General features: G+C 38.4%; 1 protein-coding gene across 4 annotated transcripts in view; it reads right to left on the bottom strand.

Moving 5' to 3' along the window:
* Window positions 1-27,851, bottom strand: part of PPARG (peroxisome proliferator activated receptor gamma) — a 128,948-nt gene that overhangs the window by 34,281 nt on the left and 66,816 nt on the right. For all 4 annotated transcript variants that reach the window (XM_082664122.1, XM_082664123.1, XM_082664121.1 and 1 more), the window contains 3 exons: window positions 15,889-16,116; window positions 14,327-14,496; window positions 448-586 (listed from right to left, as the gene is read on the bottom strand). In XM_082664122.1, the coding sequence (XP_082520248.1) occupies window positions 448-586; window positions 14,327-14,496; window positions 15,889-16,108 (529 nt within the window). In that variant the 5' untranslated portion in view covers window positions 16,109-16,116. The remainder of the gene's footprint in view (window positions 1-447; window positions 587-14,326; window positions 14,497-15,888; window positions 16,117-27,851) is intronic.

Below are 27,851 nucleotides of genomic sequence, written 5' to 3'. Positions count from 1 at the left end.
GTATAACTGATTCACTTTGCTGTCTACCTGAAACTAACACAAATTTGTAAATCAACTCTACCCCCCAAAATTTTAAAAAAATAAAGTAGAAACTACTGATATATATAAGTAAAGTATAATCTGTTTTTAATACTATTAAAGCAAGACAGAAAATTAACCGCAACTATCATTACATTTGTTTCAGAATACTACAGTTATATCCATTATCTCCCAGATTTCCCAGTCTTTACTCCCATCATGGCAGATGCTCAACTGTAAGAGAGAAGGATTCACATTTAAAGCTGAAAAATTCTGACCTAATTGAGAAACGTTTTAGCAGCATGCAGTATTCTGAAATCTGGCAATCGGTGGAAAAACTGTACACGTTTTCAGCAACGGCCCTCACGTCTACTGATCTGGCAGCCATAATGAGAATAGTAAAGTATGTGGCACTCAGGGTTCACTTACCATTATGAGACATCCCCACAGCAAGGCACTTCTGAAAACGACAGTACTGACATTTATTTCTACTTTTTTTGTGGATCCGACAGTTAAGATCACACCTATCATAAATAAGCTTCAATCTGATTGTCCTCCGGAAGAAACCCTGCAAAGGGATATGGAAAAAAAGGAAGCAAATTTTGAGTGTTTGTGACAATGGCTAAAGGTACACTAGCCTGGGTATCAGAGGCTAAGGTAGGTTCTTGACACATTCTGTCACTGGTGACTTTAGATAAATCACTTCATCTCTCTCAGTTTTCTCTGCTATAATATAAAGAACCAGAGGATCTCCAGTATCCTTTTTTTAGCTCTTAGACAGTGACCACAACCCACTGATGTCATTGAATGCATCTTGGCTCTACATCTGGATTTCAGCAAGCTCTAAGAAGTGCTCTGGCTTTAATGTAATGCAAATAAAACACCATGTAATCAGTTCAGTCTCTCTGTAAATCATTCCAACAGCATGCCCCAGCCTTATAATTGTGCTAAGCAGTTTGGCAAAGTTATAGTCATTTCATTCTAAAACATGAGCAGGGCCAATAAAAATCCACATGTGGATAATTTTTTGGAATTCTCTATGTTGCATAATTTCCTACAGAATTGGTTTCATTTATTTATGCATTTGAAAGAGTGCTCCATAATCGTTGTAGCCTACAAACAAGAAGAGATAACAGAAAATAACATGAGAAGTAATACATAAATCCTCAGAAAATTGACAGCTATCTCAAAATAGCAAATATGTCCATTGGAGGCTAACTGAATTCTATTACATTTACATATTTTTGAAAGACCAGAAAAAAAATTCTAATGAGAAACATTTTCTTACTCCATTTTTTTGTTATTGTTCAGAATATTCCTACTCATTTCTATTGTGCTCATCTTCATGAAACTCACTTCTTAATTCTTTCAAATTTATCTGGCCCTGTTTGACACAAAAAGCAATGAATTAGGACTGACTCTACCACTGACATGCATTTGGACTTTCTCCAGATTTCTACCTTGAACTCTAGACAAGTATGTTCAGCTGCTTACTTGACATCTTCACTTGGAAATCTAAAACCATCTCTAACCCAGCAGGTCCAACTGTGAAGTCCTAATCATACCCTGCAAGCTTATTTCACTGCAGCTCTCTCTATCTCAGCTGATACAACTCCAACCTTGAAGTCACTCTCAACTTCTTTCTCTCATGAAGAAAAGCTCTTGCTCTAAATACACAATTGCCTGTCTCCCTCACTGCATTCAAGTTGTGCTAACACCTCGACTTCTCAGCGAGGCTTATCTATCTTATTTCATACTGTGGCCTGTCCCTGTCCCCAACTCTCCTTGGCAGTTCTTGTTCTCCTTTACTCTGTTCTTCTTTTTTCCCAATAGCCTTTATGACTTCCTAACATACCATATAATTTACTTATTATATTTATGTTTATTTTCTGCTCTTCCCCTACTGTCCAACTAAAATTGTGAGCTCCCTGGGAGAAGGGATGGTCTCTTATGCCCCTAGATGTAACCCAAACGCCAACAACAGTGCTACATTAAAATATGTTGGTAAATATGTGTGTCATTTAACTTCCTTTCTAGGCCATCTCTGATATCTTGTGATTCTAAACTATGACTGAGATATTACAAGGCCACTGGCACACTCCTTTCCTTTCAGTTTTTGTTGCTATCTTATTAGAGGTAGTAGTTACAAACATGTAGGAAATACATGTAACTATAAAACATAATAAGATAATTATCACACACGAGCCCCTTGTTCAACCCAAGATTTAAAATCATAACCAGCCACTTGCATGCACTTGTGAGTTCTTCCCTTATCTAACTCCTGCCTCTGTGGCCTCTTGACAATATAATCGCTATCCCCAATTTTGAGTTTATCGTTTCCTTGACCTTTAAGAAAATATAGTTTTATCACACAATCTATAAAACTAAATAATACGTTGCTTAGGTATGCTAGTTTGCGGGCTTTATTAAGTAGTATCATACTATATACAGGTATTGCAAATATATTCCCCTCTCTATGACTTACGATCCTTGAAGTTTACTATTTCAGTCCTTTTTTTTTTTAACTTGTAAACCTTTTCATTTTGCTTTCATTCTTGAAAGATCACAGGGTACTCAGTTTTTCCTCTTAACACTCTGAATTCCACTGTCCCTGTGCTTTCATTGTTTCTGTTGAGATGTCTGTTGTCAATTGACTTTGGTTGCATTTATATATTCTCTTTGTTTTTCATATTCTGCAGTTTTACTGCAGTGCGTCTAGCCATGGATTTCTTTCATTTATCTTCTTGCACATGGTTTCTGCATCATGGTTTCACTTGTTCATCAGCTCTGGTACTCCAATTAGTTAAATGTTAGGATTTCTTTTCAATCCTTCAATATTTCCCAACTTCTCTTTTATATTTTTCATCTTCTTACCATTAATTACTCATTAATGTTCATCATGAAGGTAAACATCAGAACAGCCAAATAAGATGACAAAAAATATATAATGACAATGGCAAAAGTAAGTAAAAGCAAACTTTTCTCACCACAGTTCATCAGTAAGAAGAGTTCTGTACGTTTCTATTCATCACTAAAGAAGACATATTTTTAATATTCAAAGATCCTATGAATACTTAAAGAACTAAAAGAGGCTTCAAATTCTAGCAGATTCTGGGTAGGGCATATTCTTTAAGACATTGTTGGTCTCATTCTTAGTAATTTCTTTGCATATATCTTTCAGTTCAGTAATCCTTTCTTCTCCTGTTTCTAGTATGTTATTTAACCCTTGTATTGAATTTTTATTTCAATGATTGTAATTTTTCACTTTTAGAAGTTTCACCTGTTTTCAGAGCTGTTGGTCAGGTAGTCTATTATTGCTCACTCATTCATTGCTATGATTCTGCCCTCTATCTTTGAACAATTCATACACAGCTGTTGTACATTCTGTATCAGGCAATTCCAATATCTGCTTTCCTTGGGTAGGGGTGGAGAGGCCTAAGTCTGTTTTTTTGTTTATTTGTTCACTTCTGGTGAATGTCATCAAGTTGATTGCCTACTTAAGTGTTTGCTGACATTTTATTTTGAACTCATTTCTTGACCTTAAACTGTGAGAATCCTACAGGGTCTAAATTGGGAATTCTTTCCTCCAAAGAGAATTTAAAGATCCTTCTGTTGAAAACCAGGAGTGACACTGGCTTATGACTATTTCAGACTCTCTTGAGAATTGTGGCTCAACTCAGAAGCCCCAGACTCAGCTGCTCCTCACTGACAGCTCAGAATACTGACATAGGCATCTACCTGTAGGGCAATGCTGCACCTCAGTATTCCTATGGGCATCTATCATGAGGAAGCTCTGCCCTGCCCCTCCAAGTATGCCTGCAGCTACATCTCAAGACCTAGGAGTTTTTGTTTGTTTGTTTTGCTATTAATGTTTTGGAGAGTTTTCCCTACCTTTTGTGAGATCACTAATATCTCAAATGGTATGTCCTGTGTAGGGTATGCTGGAAAGTTAAGCCTCTTTAATTCTCAAAGGGTTATAAGAAGGTTTAAATATTTAAAAGCCATTTTCCTCCCAATGATTCACACAAGGCTAAAGTACAGAACTGCTGTCACTGATAAATACTGGTGAGAAATTTTGTTTTGATTTTTGCCATTGTGACCATATATTTTTTATGATATCCTTGACTGCTTCTCTGATGTTCACTGTTAAAACCTAATATTAGTGGTTGAAAATGCCGCTTGGCTAGCTGACAGGTCCCAGAGTACTCACCTATTTGGCATGGTTGGAGAGGAAGGCTTTTTAATAAGAGAACTATGTTTTTTAAGCTTAACCCTTACAATGTAATTTTTTGTTTTGACTCCTATGATGTCTTTCAAAGTGTATCACATTCTTTTTATAATGATTCCAATGTTGAAGGATAATCATTCTGTATATCATTTACGTACTGACTATGCACCTAAAATCTTGAACTAAATATATACAGACTCCAGCACAATCCTGGAATTTACTTTTACCTTTCTTTTAAGACTAAGTTCATGATAACCAACCATTTTCTTGCACTTTGACTCTTTCAAGAAATCTAGAGAGGAAGATACAAGGCTCTCAGTGTTTCTTCTGTAAAATTATTTCTTGACTTGAAGAATGAAGCAGGCTTCTCAAAAGTTTCTTCATACTGCCAATAAAGAAACACTCTCTAACAACACTCTTTCATTGTGTCAGCGTCCATAAAATGATGTGCAATTCCAACAGCTCACAGTTCTGATCATCATGAAGTCTGTGAACTGGTGTGATGGAGGTGCACCAGCCAGCATTTCAGAAAATGGTTTTGTGTATATTTTTATTATAAAGTCTTCATATTTGCTTGTGAGAACGTAATGCCTGTTTTTTGTTTTTTCTGCTTTAAAAAAAACTTCTCCAACCTATCCTTCATTGTTTTACAAGTAACAAAACTTCAGGTGTAATGAGACCTAAGAGCGGTATGGTTAAGTTTATACTGAGATTAAACGCCCTGTGTTGGACCTGCATTCAGCTTTATCATGAAATGGTATGGCCCATGGGGGCTGAATCAACGAGCTGCCACTGGCACATGGGAATATGCTAAAAACGCTTTCTGAGGTAGGATACAAAAAATACATAGAAATACAAAAACAGGGCTTCCCCAGGGGCGCGGTGGTTGAGAGTCCACCTGCCAATGTGGGGGACATGGGTTCGTGCCCCGGTCCGGGAGGATCCCACATGCCGCGGAGCGGCTGGGCCCGTGAGCCATGGCCGCTGAGCCTGCGCATCCGGAGCCTGTGCTCCGCAGCAGGAGAGGTCACAGCAGTGAGAGGCCCGTGTACCGCAAAAAAAACCCCAAAAAACAAAAAAACAAAACCAGATTATACTGTATTGTATGGTAGATTGTGCTTCCTTATGCCTTTAGCTAAGTCTATGGTTCTAAAATGACCTTTCACTAAAGGCATAAAAATATGATGAAAACCGACTAGAGAAAAAAATAAGTGTCCAAATTGTAAGCAATAAATGCCAGCTGTGAAAGCTGTAGAACTTATTAGTCTTTCAGTAGCTACAGGTTATACATTGCCTAAATCTGTAATGTTAACAACCAAATACTCCATCACTGTTTCCCTGTAATCCAAACCCAATCTTTTTATTCCTATCTGAATTTTGGCAAGGATCACCAACATAAACCTGTTCCACTGGCACTGTAAAGCTGTTTAAAAAGACCTACTGACAGTTATCTTAAGGATTATAACTATTTTTTGCAATCCATAAATTAGTTTTCAGGTTTGTGGTCAACTGTACTTTAATTATGGGTACAGCCCACATTCTACTGAAATGACAAATGTTAAATTGCCAAACCACCTTTCAGAACATACATACAGGTGAGTCTAACACATGTGTGAATTTCATTTTCACTGAGTATTGTTGAGGAACTGAGGTGATATCTTTGATTACTGACAGCCACTGGTCTAATTTAGCTGCATTCAGAGTGTGGCAGCAATTTTGTTTAACTCCATAGTAGCAAAGAATGAGTCAGTATGTCTTCAGCTTCATTCCTTGTAACAGTGGTTCTCAAACTTTTTGGTCTCCATACCCCTTTACTCTATTTTTTGTTTTTTTTTTTTTGCGGTACGCGGGCCTCTCACTGTTGTAGCCTCTCCCGTTGCGAAGCACAGGCTCCAGAAGCGCAGGCTCAGCAGCCATGGCTCACGGGCCCAGCCGCTCCGCAGCATGTGGGATCCTCCCGGACCGGGGCACGAACCCGTGTCCCCTGCATCGGCAGGCAGACTCTCAACCACTGCGCCACCAGGAAAGCCCACACCCCTTTACTCTTGTACAAACTGTTGAGGTTTCCAAAGAGCTTTTGTTTACGTGGGCTATACCTATTAGCATTGATCAGACTAGAAATAAAACCTGAGAAATTACTATGCACAAGAACACACAAGCCACATTCCATCAGGCATCAGAACTATGCTAACATTCCATGTCATGTAGTTTCTGGAACACTCCACTTACAGTCCTGAGAGAATGAAAAAGGTAAATAACAACTTATTATTATTATGAAAATAGCGTCAACCTCATGGGTGTCTTGAAAGGGTCTTAGGGACCCCATTCCCAGATCACAATTTGAGAACTGATGACTTATACTTGGAGAAGCCAAATTACATTATTCCTCTAACGTTTTTCTTGTTCTTATCTTTAAAATGACCAGATGTCTATTTTCCCTTCCAAGGATAGCATAACCTTCCTTGCATTTTAGTCTAGGAAGTCTGTAATCCATATTTTGGATGGTTTCCAAGTTACTGCAGGTTACTATACTATACTGTTAATTTTTTTCTACTGCTTTTCTTTATTTGTTTATATCTGGTACGTGAAGGACTCCCCTAGATTCGTCAGGTCTTAAGTGTTCATTCTCCATTTTTGCCTTAGAACATTTCTGTTTGTAACTCGAGGGCACTTGGGTTTTCTCCTCCCTGTTTTCTTTTTGCTACTTTTCTTCTTTGCTTTCTTTTATCTTCTAAGTTTTTATGCCCTCAAAACTTAGCTACTTACAATATTTGTCTTTCAGTTTTTAGCTGTTCTCAGAAATGTTACAACTCTCTACAGGCAGAAGCAAGAAGAACAACAATCCTGCAGCCTGTGGAACAAAAACCACATTCACAGAAAGACAGACAAGATGAAAAGGCAGAGGGCTATGTACCAGATGAAGGAACAAGATAAAACCCCAGAAAAACAGCTAAGTGAAGTGGAGATAGGCAACCTTCCAGAAAAAGAATTCAGAATAATGATAGTGAAGATGATCCAGGACCTCAGAAAAGAATGGAGGCAAAGATCGAGAAGATGCAGGAAATGTTTAACAAAGACCTAGAAGAATTAAAGAACAAACAAACAGAGATGAACAATACAATAACTGAAATGAAAAATACACTAGAAGGAATCAATAGCAGAATAACTGAGGCAGAAGAACGGATAAGTGACCTGGAAGACAGAATGGTGGAATTCACTGCTGTGGAACAGAATAAAGAAAAAAGAATGAAAAGAAATGAAGATAGCCTAAGAGACCTCTGGGACAACATTAAACGCAACAACATTCGCATTATAGGGGTCCCAGAAGGAGAAGAGAGAGAGAAAGGACCAGAGAAAATATGTGAAGAGATTATAGTCGAAAACTTCCCTAACATGGGAAAGGAAATAGCCACCCAAGTCCAGGAAGCACAGAGAGTCCCATACAGGATAAACCCAAGGAGAAACACGCCGAGACACATAGTAATAATATTGGCAAAAATTAAAGACAAAGAAAAATTACTGAAAGCAGCAAGGGAAAAACGACAAATAAAATACAAGGGAACTCCCACAAGGTTAACAGCTGATTTCTCAGCAGAAATGCTACAAGCCAGAAGGGAGTGGCATGAAAAACGTAAAGTGATGAAAGGAAAGAACCTACAATCAAGATTACTCTACCCGGCAAGGATCGCATTCCGATTCGATGGAGAAATCAAAAGCTTTACAGAGAAGCAAAAGCTAAGAGAATTCAGCACCACCAAACCAGCTCTACAACAAATGCTAAAGGAACTTCTCTAAGTGGGAAACACAAGAGAAGAAAAGGACCTACAAAAACAAACCCAAAACAATTAAGAAAATGGTCATAGGAACATACATATCAATAATTACCTTAAACATGAATGGATTAAATGCTCCAACCAAAAGACACAGGCTTGCTGAATGGATACAAAAACAAGAGACCCACTTCAGACCTAGGGATACATACAGGCTGAAAGTGAAGGGATGGAAAAACGTATTCCATGCAAATGGAAATCAAAAGAAAGCTGGAGCAGAAATACTCATATCAGATAAAATAGACTTGAAAATAAAGAATGTTACAAGAGACAAGGAAGGACACTACCTAATGACCAAGGGATCAATCCAAGAAGAAGATATAACAATTATAATATAGGAGCACCTCAATACATAAGGCAACTGCTAACAGCTATAAAAGAGGAAATCGACAGTAACACAATAGTGGGGGACTTTAACACCTCACTTACACCAATGGACGGATCATCCAAAATGAAAATAAATAAGGAAACAGAAGCTTTAAATGACACAATAGACCAGATAGATGTAATTGATATTTATGGGACATTCCATCCAGAAACAGCAGATTACACCTCTCAAGTGTGCACGAAACCTTCTCCAGGATAGATCACATCTTGGGTCACAAATCAAGCCTCAGTAAATTTAAGAAAATTGAAATCATATCAAGCATCCTTTCTGACCACAACGCTATGAGATTAGAAATGAATTACAGGGAAAAAAATGTAAAAAACACAAACACATGGAAGCTAAACAATACGTTACTAAATAACGAAGAGATCGCTGAAGAAATCAAAGAGGAAATCAAAAAATACCTAGAGACAAATGACAATGAAAACACGACGATCCGAAACCTATGGGATGCAGCAAGGGCAGTTCTAAGAGGGAAGTTCATAGCTATACAAGCCTACCTCAAGAAACAAGAAAAATCTCAAATAAACAATCTAACCTTACACCTGAAGGAACTAGAGAAAGAAGAACAAACAGAACCCAAAGTTAGCAGAAGGAAAGAAACCATAAAGATCAGAGCAGAAACAAATGAAATAGAAACAAAGAAAACAATAGCAAAGATCAATAAAACTAAAAGCTGGTTCTTTGAGAAGATAAGCAAAATTGATAAACCATTAGCCAGACTCATCAAGAAAAAGAGGGAGAGGACTCAAATCATTAAAATTAGATGTGAAAAAGAAGTTACAACAGACACCACAGAAATACAAAGCATCCTAATAGACTACTACAAGCAACTCTATGCCAATAAAATGGACAACCTGGAAGAAATGGACAAATTCTTTGAAAGGTATAACCTTCCAAGACTGAACCAGGAAGAAATAGAAAATATGAAGAGACAAATCACAAGTAATGAAAATTGAAACTGTGATTAAAAATCTTCCAACAAACAAAAGTCTAGGACCAGATGGTTTCACAGGTGAATTCTACCAAACATTTACAAAAGAACTAATGCCCATCCTTCTCAAACTCTTCCAAAAAATTGTGGAGGAAGGAACACTCCCAAACTCATTCTATGAGGCCACCATCATGCTGATACCAAAATCAGACAAAGGTACTACAAAAAAAGAAAATTACAGACCAATATCACTCATGAACATAGATGCAAAAATCCTCAACAAAATACTAGCAAACAGAATCCAACAACACATTAAAAGGATCATACACCATAAGTGGGATTTATCCCAGGGATGCAAGGATTCTTCAATATATGCAAATCAGTCAGTGTGATACACCATATTAACACTGAAGGAGAAAAACCATATGATCATCTCAATAGATGCAGAAAAAGCTTTTGACAAAATTCAACACCCATTCCTGCCTGCTCCATAACTCTGGAGAGTTATGATAAAAACTCTCCAGAAAGTGGGCAGAGAGGGAACCTACCTCAACATAATGAAGGCCATATATGACAAACCCACAGCAAACATCATTCTCAATGGTGAAAAACTGAAAGCATTTCCTCTAAGATCAGGAACAAGACAAGGATGTCCACTCTCACCACTATTATTCAACATAGTTTTGGAAGTCCTAGCCATGGCAATCAGAGAAGAAAAAGAAATAAAAGGAACACAAATTGGAAAAGAAAAAGTAAAACTGTCACTGTTTGCAGATGACATGATACTATACATAGAGAATCCTAAAAATGCCACCAGAAAACTACTAGAGCTAAGCAATGAATTTGGTAAAGTTGCAGGATACAAAATTAATACACAGAAGTCTCTTGCATTCATATACACTAATGATGAAAAATATGAAAGAGAAATTAAGGAAACACTCCCTTATGCGATTGCAACAAAAAGAATAAAATACCTAGGAATAAACCTACCTAGGGAGACAAAAGACCTGTATGCAGAAAACTATAAGACACTAATGAAAGAAATTAAAGATGGTACCAAGAGATGGAGAGATATACCATGTTCTTGGATTGGAAGGATCAATATTGTGAAAATGACTATACTACCCAAAGCAATCTACAGATTCAATGCATTCCCTATCAAATTACCAATGGCATTTTTTACAGAACTAGAACAAAAAATCTTAAAATTTGTATGGAGACTCAAAAGACACTGAATAGCCAAAGCAGTCTTGAGGGAAAAAAACACAGCTGGAAGAATCAGACTCCCTGACTTCAGACTATACTACAACGCTACAGTAATCAAGACAATATGGTACTGGCACAAAAACAGAAACATAGATCAATGGAACAAGACAGCCCAGAGATAAACCCACGCACCTATGGTCAACTAATCTATGACAAAGGAGGCAAGGATATACAATGGAGAAAAGACAGTCTCTTCAATAAGGGGTGCTGGGAAAACTGGATAGCTACATGTAAAAGAATGAAATCAGAACACTCCCTAACACCATACACAAAAAGAAACTCAAAATGAATTCAAGACCTAAATGTAAGACCGGACACTATAAAACTCTTACAGGAAAACATAGGAAGAACACTCTTTGACATAAATCACAGCAAGATCTTTTTTGATCCACCTCATAGAGTAATGGAAATAAAACCAAAAATAAACAAATGGGACCTAATGAAACTTAAAAGCTTTTGCACAGCAAAGGAAACCATAAACAAGACGAAAAGACAACCCTCAGAATGGGAGAAAATATTTGCAAACGAATCAACAGACAAAGGATTAATCTCCCAAATATATTAACAGCTCACGCAGCTCAATATTAAAGAAACAAACAACCCAATCCAAAAATAGGCAGAAGACCTAAATAGACATTTCTCCAAAGAAGACATACAGATGGCCAAGAAGAACATGAAAAGCTTCTCAACATCACTAATTATTAGAGAAATGCAAATCAAAACTACAATGAGGTATCACCTCACACCAGTTAGAATGGGCATCATCAGAAAATCTACAAACAACAAATGCTGGAGAGGGTGTGGAGAAAAGGGAACCCTCTTGCACTGTTGGTGGGAATGTAAATTGATACAGCCACTATGGAGAACAGTATGGAGGTTCCTTAAAAATCTACAAATAGAATTGCCATATGATCCAGCAATCCCACTACTGGGCATATACCCAGAGAAAACCATAATTCAAAAAGACACATGCACCCCAATGTTCATTGCAGCACTATTTACAATAGCCAGGACATGGAAGCAACCTAAATGCCCATCGACAGCTGAACGGATAAAGAAGATGTGGTACATATATACAGTGGAATATTACTCAGCCATAAAAAGGAACGAAATTGGGTCATTTTTTGAGACGTGGATGGATCTAGAGACTGTCATACAGAGTGAAGTAAGTCAGAAAGAGAAAAACAAATATCGTATATTAACGCATGTAGGTGGAACCTAGAAAAATGGTACAGATGAACCGGTTTGCAGGGCAGAAGTTGAGACACAGATGTAGAAAACAAACGTATGGACATTAAGGGGGGAAGCCCCGGGGGTTGTTGTTGTTGGTGTGATGAATTGGGCGATTGGGATTGACATGTATACACTGATGTGTATAAAACTGATGACTAATAAGAACCTACTGTATAAAAAACTAAAATTTAAAAATTTAAAAAAAAATTTCAGAAAGAAAAAAAACCACCTCTCTACAAATATCTGATGAACAGAATCACAGTGAAACTATTTGCTTAAGCCTTCTAGTTTTCTAAGTGTTTTACCAGCCCATAAAAATAATAATTTATTGTGGAAACTTAGCCAACCATACTTTTATTTATCAGCATAAATTACCAAGATGACAAAAAGTAAATGATTTCTTCGGGTATTTCTCAGAATTTAGCCACTATTTCCTCAAAATTATATAAATCTAACTCAATAAAATGACATGTTCTTACTACTCCTTGGGAAGATAATGATTTCATATAAGATCACAGATATTTTAGTTTGGTTTCAATCACAGAATGAATGGGTTTTCGTGTTTTAAACGAAAGCCATCTCTTGCCAGTAGTATTTCAAGGAGTCATTTTGGAATTTTAGAACTTAGAGATGAATAAGAAGCCCTTGGGGAGCTAATCTAACCAAGCTGTTTTACACACGAGGTGTCTGAAGGCTGAAGTGCTCATGCGATTGGTTAGGGACCTTGGGCAAGTGGCCAGGTGACCACTAGCTTGTCTCTTTCACTTTATTAAATTGCCTTTGGAGTAATAAACTATTGGACTGAAGAGGTTTTAGAGATCATCTAATTCAACACCATCATTTTATAGAACTGAAAACTTAGACAGAATATGGTTTAAAAATGATAATATGCAAAAGCATCTTGCACAATATCTGGCGCATAGTAGAAATTCAATAAATATTAACTTCCTTTTTTGGCCCATGGTCCAGTTAGGAACCCAGATATTCTAACACCTACCTAACTGCTGTCATATATCATTATTCTGAACAAAAAAGCCCAACTGACGATTGAATCTGATCTTACCTTTTATAAGCAGCATTATTTTATAAGGTAAGTATTTATGAACAATTTATTCTGAGCCCTGGAGTATATAGTAAGTACTATTCGATTACTATTTTATTCATTGAGCCTATTAGAATTAATTCTTTTAAAATACGAACTACATTTTAAAATATGAGTAGAGGGACTTCCCTGGTGGCGCAGTGGTTAAGAATCCGCCTGCCAATGCAGAGGACACAGGTTCGAGCCCTGGTCCAGGAAGATCCCACATGCCGTGGAGCAGCTAAGCCCGTGCGCCACAATGACGGAGCCTGCGCTCTAGAGCCCATGAGCCACAATTACTGAGTTTGCGTGCCACAACTACTGAAGCCTGCAAGCCTAGAGCCCTGTGCTCCGCAACAAGAGAAGCCACTGCAGTGAGAAGCCCACGCATCGCAACGAAGAGCAGCCCCCGCTCGCCACAACCAAAGAAAGCCCGCGCACAGCAACGAAGACACAACGCAGCCAAATCAATTAATTAATTAAATTAAAAAATAAAAATAAAATAAAATACGAGTAGATTAACATTTTCTTAATAATAGGGCAGAATATTACTAAATGAACTTTCCAAAATACCCTTTTTCACAAAGAAAAGAGGTGAGGAGAAAGAGTACCTCCTTTCCAAAACAGTTACATTGCTTTGCCTGCTCCTAACACATAGCTCAAACTGACGCTGGAACAAGAAAGCACATAGCACTGGTTTAGGAGTCATAAGATATATGTTCTGGTCCTGGCTCTGCCACTTACTGATGGATGACCATGGGCAAGTCTCACTGATTCATGATTTCTACACCTGTAAAGTGGCCATACATAAGCTTGACTTTATAGGACCGTTCTAAGGCTCAAATGAAGATTATCTATCTATCCATCTATCTATCTATCTATCTATCTATCTATCTATCTATCTATCTACCTACCTACCTACCTACCTACCTATCTATCTATCTATCGGGTCCTACATACACAGAATATTCCATGGTATAGTGAAAAACAATATAGAATATTCAGGAAATCCGGGTACTGGTCTGGGTCAGCTCATCACTGTCTTTCCATGATACCTTGAACAAGTGACTTTTTTTTTTTTTTTTTTAAATCTGCAAAATGCAAGGTTCAAATTAGATGGTGCTGCACAGGACCAATTTGGAAAAAGGGAAGTGAGGCAAAGTAGCCTTGCTTTGAACAATTTTCTTAGGTTTTCAAGTATTATACCATTTGAAGAATGGGTTTTGCCAAAAATATTTAAAAGCTTGCCAATGTTATCTCAGTTCTTTGCCATCTGTTTGCAACAGGAAATGAAATAATAGGTACATTTTCAGCAAATTATTTCAAAAAAGAAAAAATGTTTTTTTACCTTGCATCCTTCACAAGCATGAACTCCGTAGTGGAACCCTGAAGCTTTATCCCCACAGACACGGCATTCAATTGCCATGAGGGAGTTGGAAGGCTCTTCGTGAGGCTTATTGTACAGCTGAGTCTTTTCAGAATAGTAAGGTGGGGATGCAGGCTCCACTTTGATTGCACCTGTGTACAGAAAAACACGAGCAGGTAATTACCACGTGAAAAACAATGCCCGACAAGCAACAGGGAGGTCACTATAGTACACCTTGCTGCCATTATTTTATTATTTAAGTTAGATGCACTATGGAACGTGAAAAATACACAGGAAAAAGTAGGCTTTGTAATCACAGGCAAGTCGCAACACCTCTGAGCCCCACCTGTGAAAAAAAATGGGGTTAACTCTGTGGTTAACTTTTAACTTTGTGGTTCTATGACCGTCCAATACCTCGTAATACTAAAGCTCTAACAGGCAACATATGGTATTTCAGATCATTAAGGTTACTTTGCTACATAATGTGCTGTATTTGGCATTCGTGACAATATTAAATTATACATTTGAATTTAAATGTTGCATTTTAGAAGTGTTTTAAAACCACTCTTGAAAAGGAAACAGAAGGAACATTGTCATGAAAAGGTATGGTAAGCCCAGCTTGAAGGTACATGAAAAATAAGAGAGCAGGTTCCCATCAATGTTGAGTCAGAAAAGATGGTTTGTAAAATGATCTCTGATAGAGAGAGGCCCTATGGAAAGCAAGCACTATCTTTCCGTTGGTCAGGATCAGGCCTGTTAAATTTTCGTATCAGGCTCCAACTGAAAGCCACACATATAAATATAACCAAGTATATCATTTATCTTAAAAAAAAAAAAAACTAGAACTACAGGAAGTTCTTACTTATTGTCAAGTAATGGCTGCAGTTACATGGTGGTGGCTCTGGAAAAACAGCATATCAGCAAAGAGATAAAAATCAAGGAAAGAGCATCATAGAAATTTAATCTTGAAAAGTGCAGCTTTAGTTTTTCTCGAGTCTGATGGCTTGATGTGAACTGCGTTAATGGCGTGGGGATTTATCAATAGCCTACAACGTCAACATTTAAATTTGTGCTGAAAAATAGGTTTCACTGGAAGCTGTTCAAACTGCAGAATTAGTAAAGATGCAACAGTGATTTAGAGATAAGTTATAAAAAGTGACAAAATGTTCCTTATCTACTTACAAGTGGAAAAAAGAATTCAAAGTGTGGGGGGGATGGACTCTTAGCCTGAGATGCACCTGGCAAGGTAATCAGGCTGGAAAATGTCCCTGAGAAGGAAAGAAGAAAAGAAAGAAAGAAAGGAAGCAGGCAGGAAGGCGGGGGGGGGGGGGGGGGGGCGGAGAAAGATGATCTGGGGTGTTCACACACTACCTTCCTTTTTGGTCCATTATAAATGCCCACTATTTCATGGATCAATGGGTGAATAAATGAATGGTAAATGGCTTCACTATAGGCTTTAGTCTCTGGAGCATTTACCCCAGTGTGAATGAGATATTAGTCCAATTCTAGTCTCAGTAGTCTGAAAAGTGAAATAAACCGCCTACTTTGGTACTCTTGGAGTTTCAGGTCATACTTATAATCCGCAACCACTGGGTCAGCTCTTGGGAACGGAATGTCTTCATAGTGTGGAGCGGAAATGCTGGAGAAATCAACGGTGGTGAAGGGCTTGATGTCAAAGGAGTGGGCGTGGTCATCCATCACAGAAAGGTCCACGGAGCTGATCCCGAAGTTGGTGGGCCAAAACGGCATCTCTGTGTCCACCATGGTAATTTCTGAAATGGAGAAAAGAACAGCTACGACGTTAGTCCTGGAGGACAGTGCCATCCCGTAAAGATCCACAGAAAGGGAACAGAAAGAGTCTTGGGTCAAGTGACGTCACCTAGGTGATCATGAGGAGAGCAGAGAACACAGCCGCCTTCTTAGTGCCGTCCAGGCTGTTGAACTAATGTAGGGAAGTCACCCCTTACCTGGACGTCACAGTTGAGGACCCTCTGATAGTGTCACGTGTACGGCATACCCACATCAATGTCCTAGAAACAGCCCTGCTCTCTTCAGAGCAGGATGGCTTTCCTAAGGGTATCTGGGAATGGGCCTCTTGTTTTTTCCCAGCAAGCAGAGAGCTAAAGAATGTAGCTCTCAAAGGCTGACTCTTGCAAGAGGTTAAAGATTCCAGCTGTGGTCTTCATAAGAAAAACAAAGCGCCTTGAAAACACAAATAAGGAGACTAGGGCTGTGAATGCGCTTCAGCGGTTCCAAGAGGACGCATCAGGCACGGTTTGGGTTCACATGTCTGAATATCTACATGAATAAGTACCCAAACAACTTGAAGTTATCTGTGTTACAGTACAAACACTACACTGGTGATAGCTTAAAGGTCATACGGGGTCTCAATGACATCCAGAAAAAAGTGTGTGCTCCTAATGACAGGGGCAGCCATTGAACAAATTTCAGCTAAACCTACCTAACCCACGTCACCCCATTCACTTTGCCCATCTCCTCGGCATGCTTATTTTCTATTTCATTACCCATTTTTCTTAGTATATATTACTTTCCTATCAAAATACACCTCTCTCGTCTCAACTGCAATATCCACAAAAGTAGGTTCGTCAACTATTTCTCATCATGCCTACTGCAAAGTTCTTCTGTAGACAAAGTAAAGGTGGACTGAGTTAAAGCTGGTGTATATGCTTCTGTATGAATACTGGGAAATGAAAATAAGGATGCAAAAAACGTCTGGGTTGCAAGAAAAATTGTCTGCTCATCATTTTACTAGCTTATTTTTGTTTCACTTTTAACATATGACTTCAGTGACTGCCTGCCAACCAATGTCAGGCTTCTCAACACAGGAATCATATCCCTAGGGGTCATTTATTTTATTGAAAAGTCTCAGGGAAAATTTTAATGATAAAATAGTTATTTATGTGTAAATAAACAGAGCAAAAAATTCACGTGATTTTAAAGATATACTATGAAACTCCTAAAAAAACTTTATACTTGTAGTACATTTCATGGCCAAAAGAACGCTATTTTTAAAAAAGAATAGACTATTTTAAAAAGCAGCTTTAGGTTTACTTAAAAATTGAGCAGAGGGCTTCCCTGGTGGCGCAGTGGTTGGGCGTCCGCCTGCCGATTCAGGGGACACGGGTTCGTGCCCTGGTCCGGGAAGATCCCACATGCCACGGAGCGGCTAGGCGTGTGGGCCATGGGCACTGGGCCTGCGCGTCTGGAGCCTGTGCTCCGCAGCGGGAGAGGCCACAACAGTGAAGAGGCCCGCGTACCCCCCCAAAAAAAAAAAAATTGAGCAGAAACTACAAAGTTCTCATATACCCTTTTCCCTTTCTCCCTCCCCCGCAAACCCTGAAACACACAGTTTCCCCATTATTAACGTGCATTTCCCCGATTATGAACACTTGTATTAGTGTGGTATGCTTGTTGACAAAACTGATGAACCAACAGTGATACATTATGATGAACTAAAACGCACAGCTTACAGTAGAATCCATTCTTTGTGTTGTTCATTCTATGGTTTTGACAAATGCGTAATGTCAAGTATCCACCATCACAGTAGCACACAGGATGGTTTCACTGCTCCAAACACCCGCCGTGCTCTACCTATTCATCCCTCCCCTCCTCCCCCAAAAATGCTGACTTTGTTGTCCTCTTCTACTAAGGGCAATTTTTGGTGGAAAAGCAGGGGAAGCACTGACCTACATCATAAATTGAAAAGTCTTTGCGTGGCATTCAAGGCCCTCCCTGACAGTCTGCCTTACTTTTTCAGTGTCATTTTCCACTCGGGATCCCAGACCTCACCCCCGTTCTCATCAGTGCTGTGCTTGGGCGCATCACACCGTGTGCCCAGGGCAGACACTCTGCACCGTCTAGTCCGCTCATCTCTGTTCATGCTGCTTCCTGAAGTTGTTCACCCTCCTCCTGTCCCTCAGCACCACCCGTCAAAATTCCCATCTGTCTTTTCCATGGTAGTGGGGAATCCCACAATGGTCCAAATGCTACTCTCTCCATGAAACCTTCCACGAATTCTCCAACTTAAAAACACTCTCCATTCTCCGTGTTCCCACAGCACTGAGTACCTCTCTTTCCCTCCGGTATAATTATTTGGATAAGTATCTCCGCTGTTAGATTTCCAGTTCTGGAGCAAAGGACAGGGTCTTATTATTCTGTTTTCCTTTTAGACCTTATGCATAGTTGTTGTTTACTAAACGTTTGCCAACTGAATGATCATATTTTATAGGGAAGGAAAGAACAAGTATTCATTTTTCTGTGAAAATGGAAAAAATAAAGATACTTTTTCAGTGGTTTAGTTTTGCTAAGACTTAAGCTCCCCAGAAAAGATGTAATCTTCAATATCATAAATAAAATACAGTTTAAGCTGTAACTCCTCCTCTCAACAACGTATACTCAGTTTTTCTCTTCTGATAATTGCAGGAGGAAGATTAGGGTACTGTAAACTTTTTCTCTACATAGAAAGGACAAAGTGAGAAAGAAAAACCGTTTGCCTCTTCATCTCTATGAAAACAAATTATCCCAGTACACACTTTCCTTCCCCTCTTTCCCTTCTCCCTGTCCTCTTACTCTGGGACATCTTGACCTAAACAATATTACTCCACAGGGGCCATGGTTACTGGGAGGCACAGTGGTTCCCTAGACATTTTATTTTGACTTAAAGATGGGGTCCAGGGAGCCTGCTTCTAATTTTGTCTCCAGAAAACATAAGCTACTGTTTCTGCCAAGCTGTAAGTTGAGTAGGTGTTTTTCGTGACTCCATGCAATTACTCATGAAAGAACAAATGAACAAAATGCTTGCATAGACAACAGTCCTTCTCAGGGATAAGTAACAATGTCTTAACTTTCCAGCTGGGTGAGAGAAGTGCATTGCATCAGGCACATCATTAATTTCACAGCCTTTGGTGTGTTTCAAGCAGGCAGGAGTCTTGAGGCAGACACTGTGGGGAAGGACGTAGTCGTGTGCCATTTACCTCAGACCTTCACCTTGGCTTTAAACTCTACGATACTCAATGAGCAGACTTCACAACACGCCAAAGTATAATGTAGTTCAAACAAAAAGACATATCATGCAAAAATACAGCAACTTCTCTCATCTGAGAGGCATCATTATTTGGGAGTATGGAAGTGGGTCAGAAAAGATGTTAAATGATAAAAATCAAGCACTAGAACTATACAGTTTACCTTTGGGGTTCTACGTTGTCCCTTATGAAAAGAAAAGAAAAACTTCTACTAGAATGTCTGGAGAAATGCTGCACCTCCTTAATAATGACATTAGCTAATATTAATAGAACCCTAAATCTCTGCTAAGTATAATACCAAATACAATGCTTGGACTGTCTCACTGAATGCTCACAATGGCCCTATGAGGTAGGTATACTTATAAATCCCCTTAAAGAAGAGGAAACTGAGGCACAGTTATGGAAATAACTTGCCTAAAACCACCCAGCTACTAAGGAGTACAGCTGGGTTATGAACCCAGATGGTCTAAAACGCCACAGCCCGCACACGTGACTTTCTAAACTTAATACTGATTAGAAAAACAAATCTCTTCCTGATCTTCTAGTTCTATATTAAATAACAATTAATTTCGACAAAGCTTCGCTGAACACCTATGATGCGCCAGGTACAGGGGGCTGGGGATGCACTATGAAGGGTAATTCTCAAATGGAAGCTTCATTGGAGAAACATGTTAAGCTCAACAAGAGTGGGTGCAGGAAAGAGCCTTTCCTACATGTCTAAAACTTAGTAGCCCTGTTGGAAGTGACCTTAGACAGAAACTTAATCACCAATTTTTTTCAATCTCTTTTCATTTGTTTCAGTTCAAGGTCATGGTACTCATAAATATTATTCATCCAGCCCCTCCTTATTGATCTATTCAAATCACTTTGCAGTGTGAACTGACCTGTGAATTTCCTACTTCCTCTCCCGTTACAAGAGCCGATATCCAGAGACAAAAATCACTCTGAAATGTCAGAGCAGAAAGGGCGTTTTGGAGATAATCTAAGCTCCCCATCTGGCAGTTGAAGAAAACCAGGCAAAGCGATGTGCTCAGGAGCTCAGGGGAAGAGGCCGAGTCCACGAGAGTCCAGGTTCTCTGTCTCCTACCCCTAGCATCTTCCACACTGCATTATGAAGTCATTACCATGTGTAAATACGTTGAAAAGGGGACTTTTTAATCTATACCAATTTTCACAGATCCAGACTTTTCGGTCTTAACTAACACACAGGAATGACATCAAATTTATGGAGGAAAAATGTCTCATGCAAGGAGCCATTTACTGGTTGACAAATTAGAATAAAGAAATTGGTAGTAGAATTTGTTTCTAACAAAATAAACTCTGAATTCATCAAAAGGTTTAGGGAACAGTCTCATAAAGTGAGCATCGTATCCGTCCAAGTCTTTACATAATAAATACAGATGGATGTATTTTATTTGTTTGTTTGTTCGTTGCAGGTTGCTGTTCTGAACATTAACAACTGAAGATGGAGAGCTAGTAGTGAGTTAGAAGCCTGGGTTTGAATCCTGACCTCTTTCTTGTCAATTTCGTGATCTCTTTATCCCTAATTATCCCCATCTGTAAATAATCATACTGCCGACCTCACAGAATTGCTGTGAAGATTCAGTTAAATAATACATGTAAAGCATCCAGCATAGGGCCAGAAAGTAAGTTCTCCATAAATGTAATTATTGGTAGTAGTGGTAACTTTTGTCACCAGAGTAACCAGAGTACTAGAATCATGTAAAAGGTAGGCTAAAAGCTCCCCAACGCTACCACTAGGGGACAGGAAAAGGAAGAAACAGCAGCAAAGTCCCATTGTTCAAAGAGGATTACGCCTAAAACAGATGTCCTGTTTTAAAGGCCTCTGCAAAAGGAGAGTCCACGGCCTCTCTGGGTTACTCATTCCAATGCTAAATTGCTCTTCTGTAGCCAGGAAAGTCTATGTCTTGTCTGGCATTTCCCCAACTGTGTTATACATATGTTAATGATGTTCCTTTTAAAATAATTAAAAGGAAAAAAATTCTGGTGGGCAAATAAACTTAGGAAATGCTAAGTGAAGCCAGTTTAAATGGGTCTACTGCAGGACTTCTTAGAATTATATGCTAATAATCCATGAGAAAATACAAGAGAGGGGAGGGTATCGCACACAACGTTTGAGGAGTTTACCATCTGATGGAACAGAGTTTGTGAAATGATGGTCTAACCTATGTTGTTGGAGTTTGTACATTTTTCTTTCATTTTCTAAACATACAGTTATCATCCTCTGCATACTTGACCTTTACCACATGTACTTGAAAAGTTTTATTAAGTTATCCCTTAGGTTTTCTCTAACTTTACAGTGACTAAGGGCAAGGATTTATGTTGGTTAAAACAACGAGAGAAAGGATTTCTAACTTAAACCACAGAGAAAGGAATCACTGTAAAGACTAATGCTCTTTTTACAGAGACTATCCTAAAAGCCTCCAGGCAGGAAAAAAAAAAAAAAGTCCCCTAAAAAGGGTCAGGAATCAGAATGACACTGAACTGCTCAAAAGCAGCGCCGGAAGCTAGAAAATCAACAGAGCAGTATTTTCAAAATTCAAAGAAAAAAATTATTTCCAACTTAGAATTTTATATTCAGCCAAACCATCACTCACGCGTAAGAGGAGAATAAAGACATTTTCAGAAATGTAAGACCTCAAAAAAAAGTCACCTCCCGTGTGTTTTTTCCTAGAGTTCTACACCAGAACAAAAAGGAAACATGGGATCCAGTAAGCAAAAGATTGAGGTACAGGAGAGAGGTGGAAGGAAGACCCAGGACAACAGATCCTGAGCAGAACCTGTTCGTTGAGAAAATGGATCAGAGGGTGCCGGTGGCCTCATGAGATTCCCTGAGAAACCGCAATGCCCGAGACATGCAAATGCCCACTTTGAGGGAGAGTTTGAGAATGAACTGGTGGCAGGTATGGAGAAAAGGAACAACAACAAAAGTGAGTAATTACTAATTAAAAAAAAAAAAGAATGATTAACTCCAGAAAAACAAACAGCTATTCAGGGTCAGAAGTAAAACTGTAGGGCCTTCCCTGCTGGTCCAGTGGTAAAGAATCTGCCTTCCAATGCAGGGGACGCGAGTTTGATCCCCCAAACGAAGCCCGCGCCCCAACACGAGAGCCCGTGAGTCACAAGCTACAGAGCCCACGTACCCTGGAGCCCACGCGCCACAACTAGACAGAAGCCTGTGTGCTGCAATGAAGACCCGATGCACCCCTCAAAAAAAGTAAAACTGCAGTATACTGTCCGGCTCAATTGTAAGTGCACTTCCAAAATTACTGCGATGTAAACACAGACAACTAATTTCACCTAAAATTACGAATAACCACACTGTGAGGGTGGGTTGCGGGAGAGGAGGAGTGTAGGTTTTGGGAAAGGGAGTGTGATGGCAAAGGGCTAAATTCTTATCTTCTGCAGCAGTAAGTCAGTGGGTAATCAACACAATTTAAAAAATCGCAGTATAAGCATGTTAAACATACAGCAGTAAAAACCAGGAGACATGCTTTAAAAAGTTAAAAATCATTGCCTCTGAGAAGTGGGAACCAGGTGTAGGTTGAAGACTGCGGTTCTTCATTAAAAGCTTTGTACTACGATCTGACTTCTAAAACTGTGTACAAATATTACTTTGATGAAAGTAAAAATTAAGTTAAATATCTTTAAACTGCAGTATTTTCCCATGATTTCACCTAACAGAGGGAGTAAATATATTCCTTGCCTGTTTCCCAGTCCTCTTAAAAGGACTTATCATGCAATAACCTGGAAAAGTAGAGAGAATTTTAATGGTAGTTTCAAGTAAAATAAAGGAGTATCAGAAAATATTTTTGATACTTGATCAACAGATGACTGTCCTTGTGACTCAAGCATTTAAAAAATAAATTCCTTTCTTTTCCTTCACTGGTATGATGAGTTTTAATTAGCAAAGGAAGAAAAAGACTCTGGACCCCATTAGCAGAAGTATAGTTTAATAGTAGCTAATTATTTTTAGGCACTTATTATCATATGACAGGCACTGTACCTTAGACCCATTACATATGTAATTCATAATTTGTTAATGTAAGTATAATTTAGAAATGTACATATAGTAATATAACTTACATATATAAATAGTCCTATGGGTTGTAAACAATTATAATTGCTACCCAATAGACTGAAAACATTAGACAGAAAGAGGTAAGTGATTTGCCCAATACAACTAATAGGTATTGGAACTGGGGTTTGAATTCTGTTATGGTTTCTCTGAACAGAGAACCTCTTAGTTTGGACACCAGGAATTAAGAAAAGGATTAAAATTCCTTAGTGTGGAATTTTAGTGGATTCCTTAGTGTGTCACATGTTTCTTTAATATAAGAAAATATGTTTTCATTGTGTTGTCTACTTAGACTATATTACAAACCAAATCCAGTGCTTCTGTCCTGGTGATACTCCCATCGATAGCCTTGGCAGAGGTTGAAAGCCTTCTAATACGTATCTTTATATGTACATTTCTTTATAAAGAGCCAGAAGGTCTCATGGCAAATTTCCAAATTCAGACCAACAAAGGGCATCTGATCAGCTTTGGAGAAGTCCATGTTAGTTTATGCTTTCTAAAAATTCATTTTCTCTTGCATGGGCCACATCTTGTTTAGATAGCTTGCTTAATCCAGTCCTGAAGTATCAGGGGACAGGAAAGATGATAGGATCATGCCCTCATCCAGAATGATCGTTTCTTCTGCTACCTTAGCTGGAGATTCAAGTCCTCTTTCTCATCATGGTCAAACTCGTTCAAGGTTGGTTCTTCTGCTAAAACCACCTTCACATGTTTCTAAAAGGAGACTTACTAAAAACTAGTCAGGACTAAGGCTAAATCTGTTGAACAGTTAGTTACTCTGGTTTAGCTGAAACTCTAGCCTTGCCTAGCACACACCAGCAGCCAGCGAAGACTGGTACTTAGGTCAGAAAAAAGGAACTGGAATGTTTCCTCCTGGCCAGCTCCTTCTGCACAATTTGGTTTTGGTTTTGCAGTGACAGGGGAAGGAAAATGGGAGAGAGGAGACCGAATGGAAAGGAAAAAAATGCAAGGAATGCGCCACAAGTTTGTAGCGACTTAGAAAGGAGGGAACCACCAAAGATCTCCCAAAGGACTGTTTCTCCTTGCTTTGTCCACCCGTCAACCACTGTAAGGGACCTCCTGCAACCAGGAAGAGAGAGAGTGGGTAGGTGTTTTTAAAGAAAACTTTACTACTGAAGCATCTCTAACAGCCTGAAATTATGCTAGAGGGGAAAGCTGGCCTTACTCAGAGTTGTTTAGTCTGGCAAAGTGAGTGATACACTACGCTTCTGTTTACTCTTTTGTTTTCAATTTACTGTGCCAAGCACTCTTAATGAGAAGACAGTGGTCTTAAGCTATACAAACTCTGAGAACAAAAGTGTCAAAACAGATGTAGCCAGATCACTTGTGGTTATGGGATGAAGTGCAGATTTCCACTAGCTATACTGTATATTATCTTAAAACATATTGCCATGTGATATTAAAGTATTCTTAGTAAGCACTTTTCATTCTAAGTCCTCCTCCTGAGCCATTATAGCATTACCAAAAATATTCTACATGAAAACATTTGATACAATACAGCACTCATCCATGAGTTCAGAAACCCTCTTCATTAGGAAGGGTGAGAAACTTCATTCATCTGATAAAGAACAGCTATTTAAAAAAGACAAAACAACTAAAGTAGCCATCATACTTGACAGTGAAATATCTAAGCTTTCCTTCTGAGGTCAGGAATGAGATAAGGATACTAGTTATCATCAACACTGGAGATCCTATCCAATCCAACAACAACAACAACAAGACACAGAATTCGAAAAGTAGAAATAAAACTAACATTACTCACAGATGCCATGATTGTATATAAAAAAAAATAAAACCATTACAGCTAAAAGGAGAATTTAGCAAAGTTCCTGGATATAAGGTTGATGTTAAAAACTCAACTATATTTCTATAAGCCAGCAACAAACAGAAAATGACATTTTGAAACGATGTTTACAATCGCATCAAAACCATCAAATACCTAGGGGGAAAAATCTAGCAAAATATGAGTACAATCTCTACGCTGAAAACTCAAAAGTATATTGAAAAAGTATCTAAATAAATGAAGGGACGTGTCATGTTCATGGACTGGAAGGCTCAGTATTATAAAGCTGTCAATCCTCCACATTTATCTATAGATTCAGAATAAATTCCAATCAAAATCCTAGCGTTTCTGCCTGGAAACTGACATGCTGAGCCTAAAATTTATGTGGAAATTTAAAGGGCCAAGACTAGCCGAGGCAATCTTGAAGAGAAGAAAAATGCTGGAGGACTTATCCTACCAGATACCAGAACCAATGATAAAGCTACAGTCATTAAGACCAGATGTTGGTTGGTGCAAAGAGAGAAAAATAGACCAATGCAACCAATGCAAGCCCGGAATCAATGCCACATGTAAACGGTCACCTAGTTTATGAAAAAATGTCACTGTAGTAGGGCAAGGATAATACTTTCAATAAGCAGTGTAGGTAAACTGGGTATCCATAGAGAGGAAGAAAAGGTTCAACCCCACCTAATACCACACACAAAAAATCAATTTCATGTGAACTGCAGATCTCAGTGTGAAATATTAAACAAAAGAGCGTTAAAAAGAAAAACTAGGACAACGCCTTATCAACCTTGGAGTAGGCAAAGATTCATTCAACAGGATATAAAAAGCACTGACCATAAAAGAAAATGTGATACACTGGACTCTATTAGGATTAAAAACTGTTCATTAAGTGAATAAAAAAGCAACAGAGTGGGAGAAGGTATCTGCAATACACATATTTGACAAAGGTCGCTTTAAAACTCGTATCTAAAGTAACTGATATAAAAATAGGCAAAAGACTTGATCAGGTACTTTGCAAAAGAGGATAGCCAAATGGACAACAAATATTTTAAAAGGTGCTTAACTTTACAGTCATCAGAGAAAGGGAAATAAAAATTAGAAACAAAAATTACAAGATGATACCACCACTTACCCACCAGAGTGATAAAATGAAAAAGATAGAAAATGCCAAGAACCAGGAAAGATGTGGAGTGAATGAAACACTCAGACACTGCTGGTGGAGGTATACACTGGTACAGCCGCATTCAGAACCGTTTGGTAGTGACTCAAGGCTGAACACGTCCCACAGCCCAAGTATATATCTAACAAAATGTGTATACTTGTTCACTGAAAGACCAATACGAGAGCGCTCACAGTTGTACTGTTTGCAATACTGAAAACCACCTGAATGCCCATCATCAGTAGGGTAGGAAGATATATTGTGATATAGTCGCACAGTGAAATACCATATAGTAATGAGAGTGAAGGGCAATTACATTCAATAATGTGATTAATCCAACAAACAAGTACTGGGCAAAAGAATCCAGATACAAAAGAGTAAACCATGTATGATTCTACTTACATAAAATTCAAAAACAGGCAAAACTAATCTTTGGGTTAGAAATTAGAATAGTCAGAGAGCTTCTGGAATGCTGGTATTGTTCTGTTCTTTATCTGGGTGCAAATTACACAAGTATGTTCATTTGTGAAATGATTTATACATTTTCTCTAATTAAAAGGTTAAATAACAGAGATGTCTCATATGGGTCCGGAAAGTCGAGGTTGATAGAAGGAAACGTTAAGACCAACTACATAGCCAGCAAAAACTCTTCCATTTGTATTACAAAGGATGGGTGTAGAATTTCCAGGGCACTCATTTGACAATTTTCCTAGTCAGAAGTTATAAAGCAGTATTGAAGTGATTCTTAGTAAACTATCTATTTTTTAAACTGGCTTCCGTGTACAATAAAGGCTAGATACATATTTAACCAAGGTTCTCGAATCAGTGTAAACAAGGCAGGTAAAAATTCACAGGGTGCACACTTCATCCTAAGGAATGAGTATTAAAAGTTATGTTTTTGCTTTAGATATGCTTGGCCTATTCTGTCTTACGAGAACCCTGTATTTTTTTTTTTAGACAATGCAGGAAATCTTTTTCCAAAAACTAATGCCTACATTAGGAGTCCCGTGTTTGGGAAGTTAATGTGCTTGGAACAGTTGAGTTGTCTTTTGAGACATTCCATTTAAGTGAAATAAATCAACAGGTTAAATCCAAACTACCAATTTTATGCTAACTATTTAACTCTTCTCTGTATCAACAATCTATTTTATAAACCTTGTTTCTTACAAGAGTCATTATATTTTACTATGGTGTTTCTCTTCCCAAAACTTTTCCTTGTTTTACTTTTCTTGGGCATTTTTCTTTCTCAACATCTTAACCTCAGTACATGCTCAGTCAGTAATACAAAACCAAAACCACCTCAAATCAAGATAACCAATGACCTAAAACTATGTACAAGGTATTTTTCAGGCCCCACAAGAAATACATTATAATGTAGTTCTTGAGCTCGAAAAGTT

The sequence above is a fragment of the Grampus griseus genome, assembly GCF_964374135.1.
Source record: "Grampus griseus genome assembly, chromosome: 10".
Classification (NCBI taxonomy): domain Eukaryota; kingdom Metazoa; phylum Chordata; class Mammalia; order Artiodactyla; family Delphinidae; genus Grampus; species Grampus griseus.
This window is presented reverse-complemented; position numbering and strand designations above follow the sequence as displayed.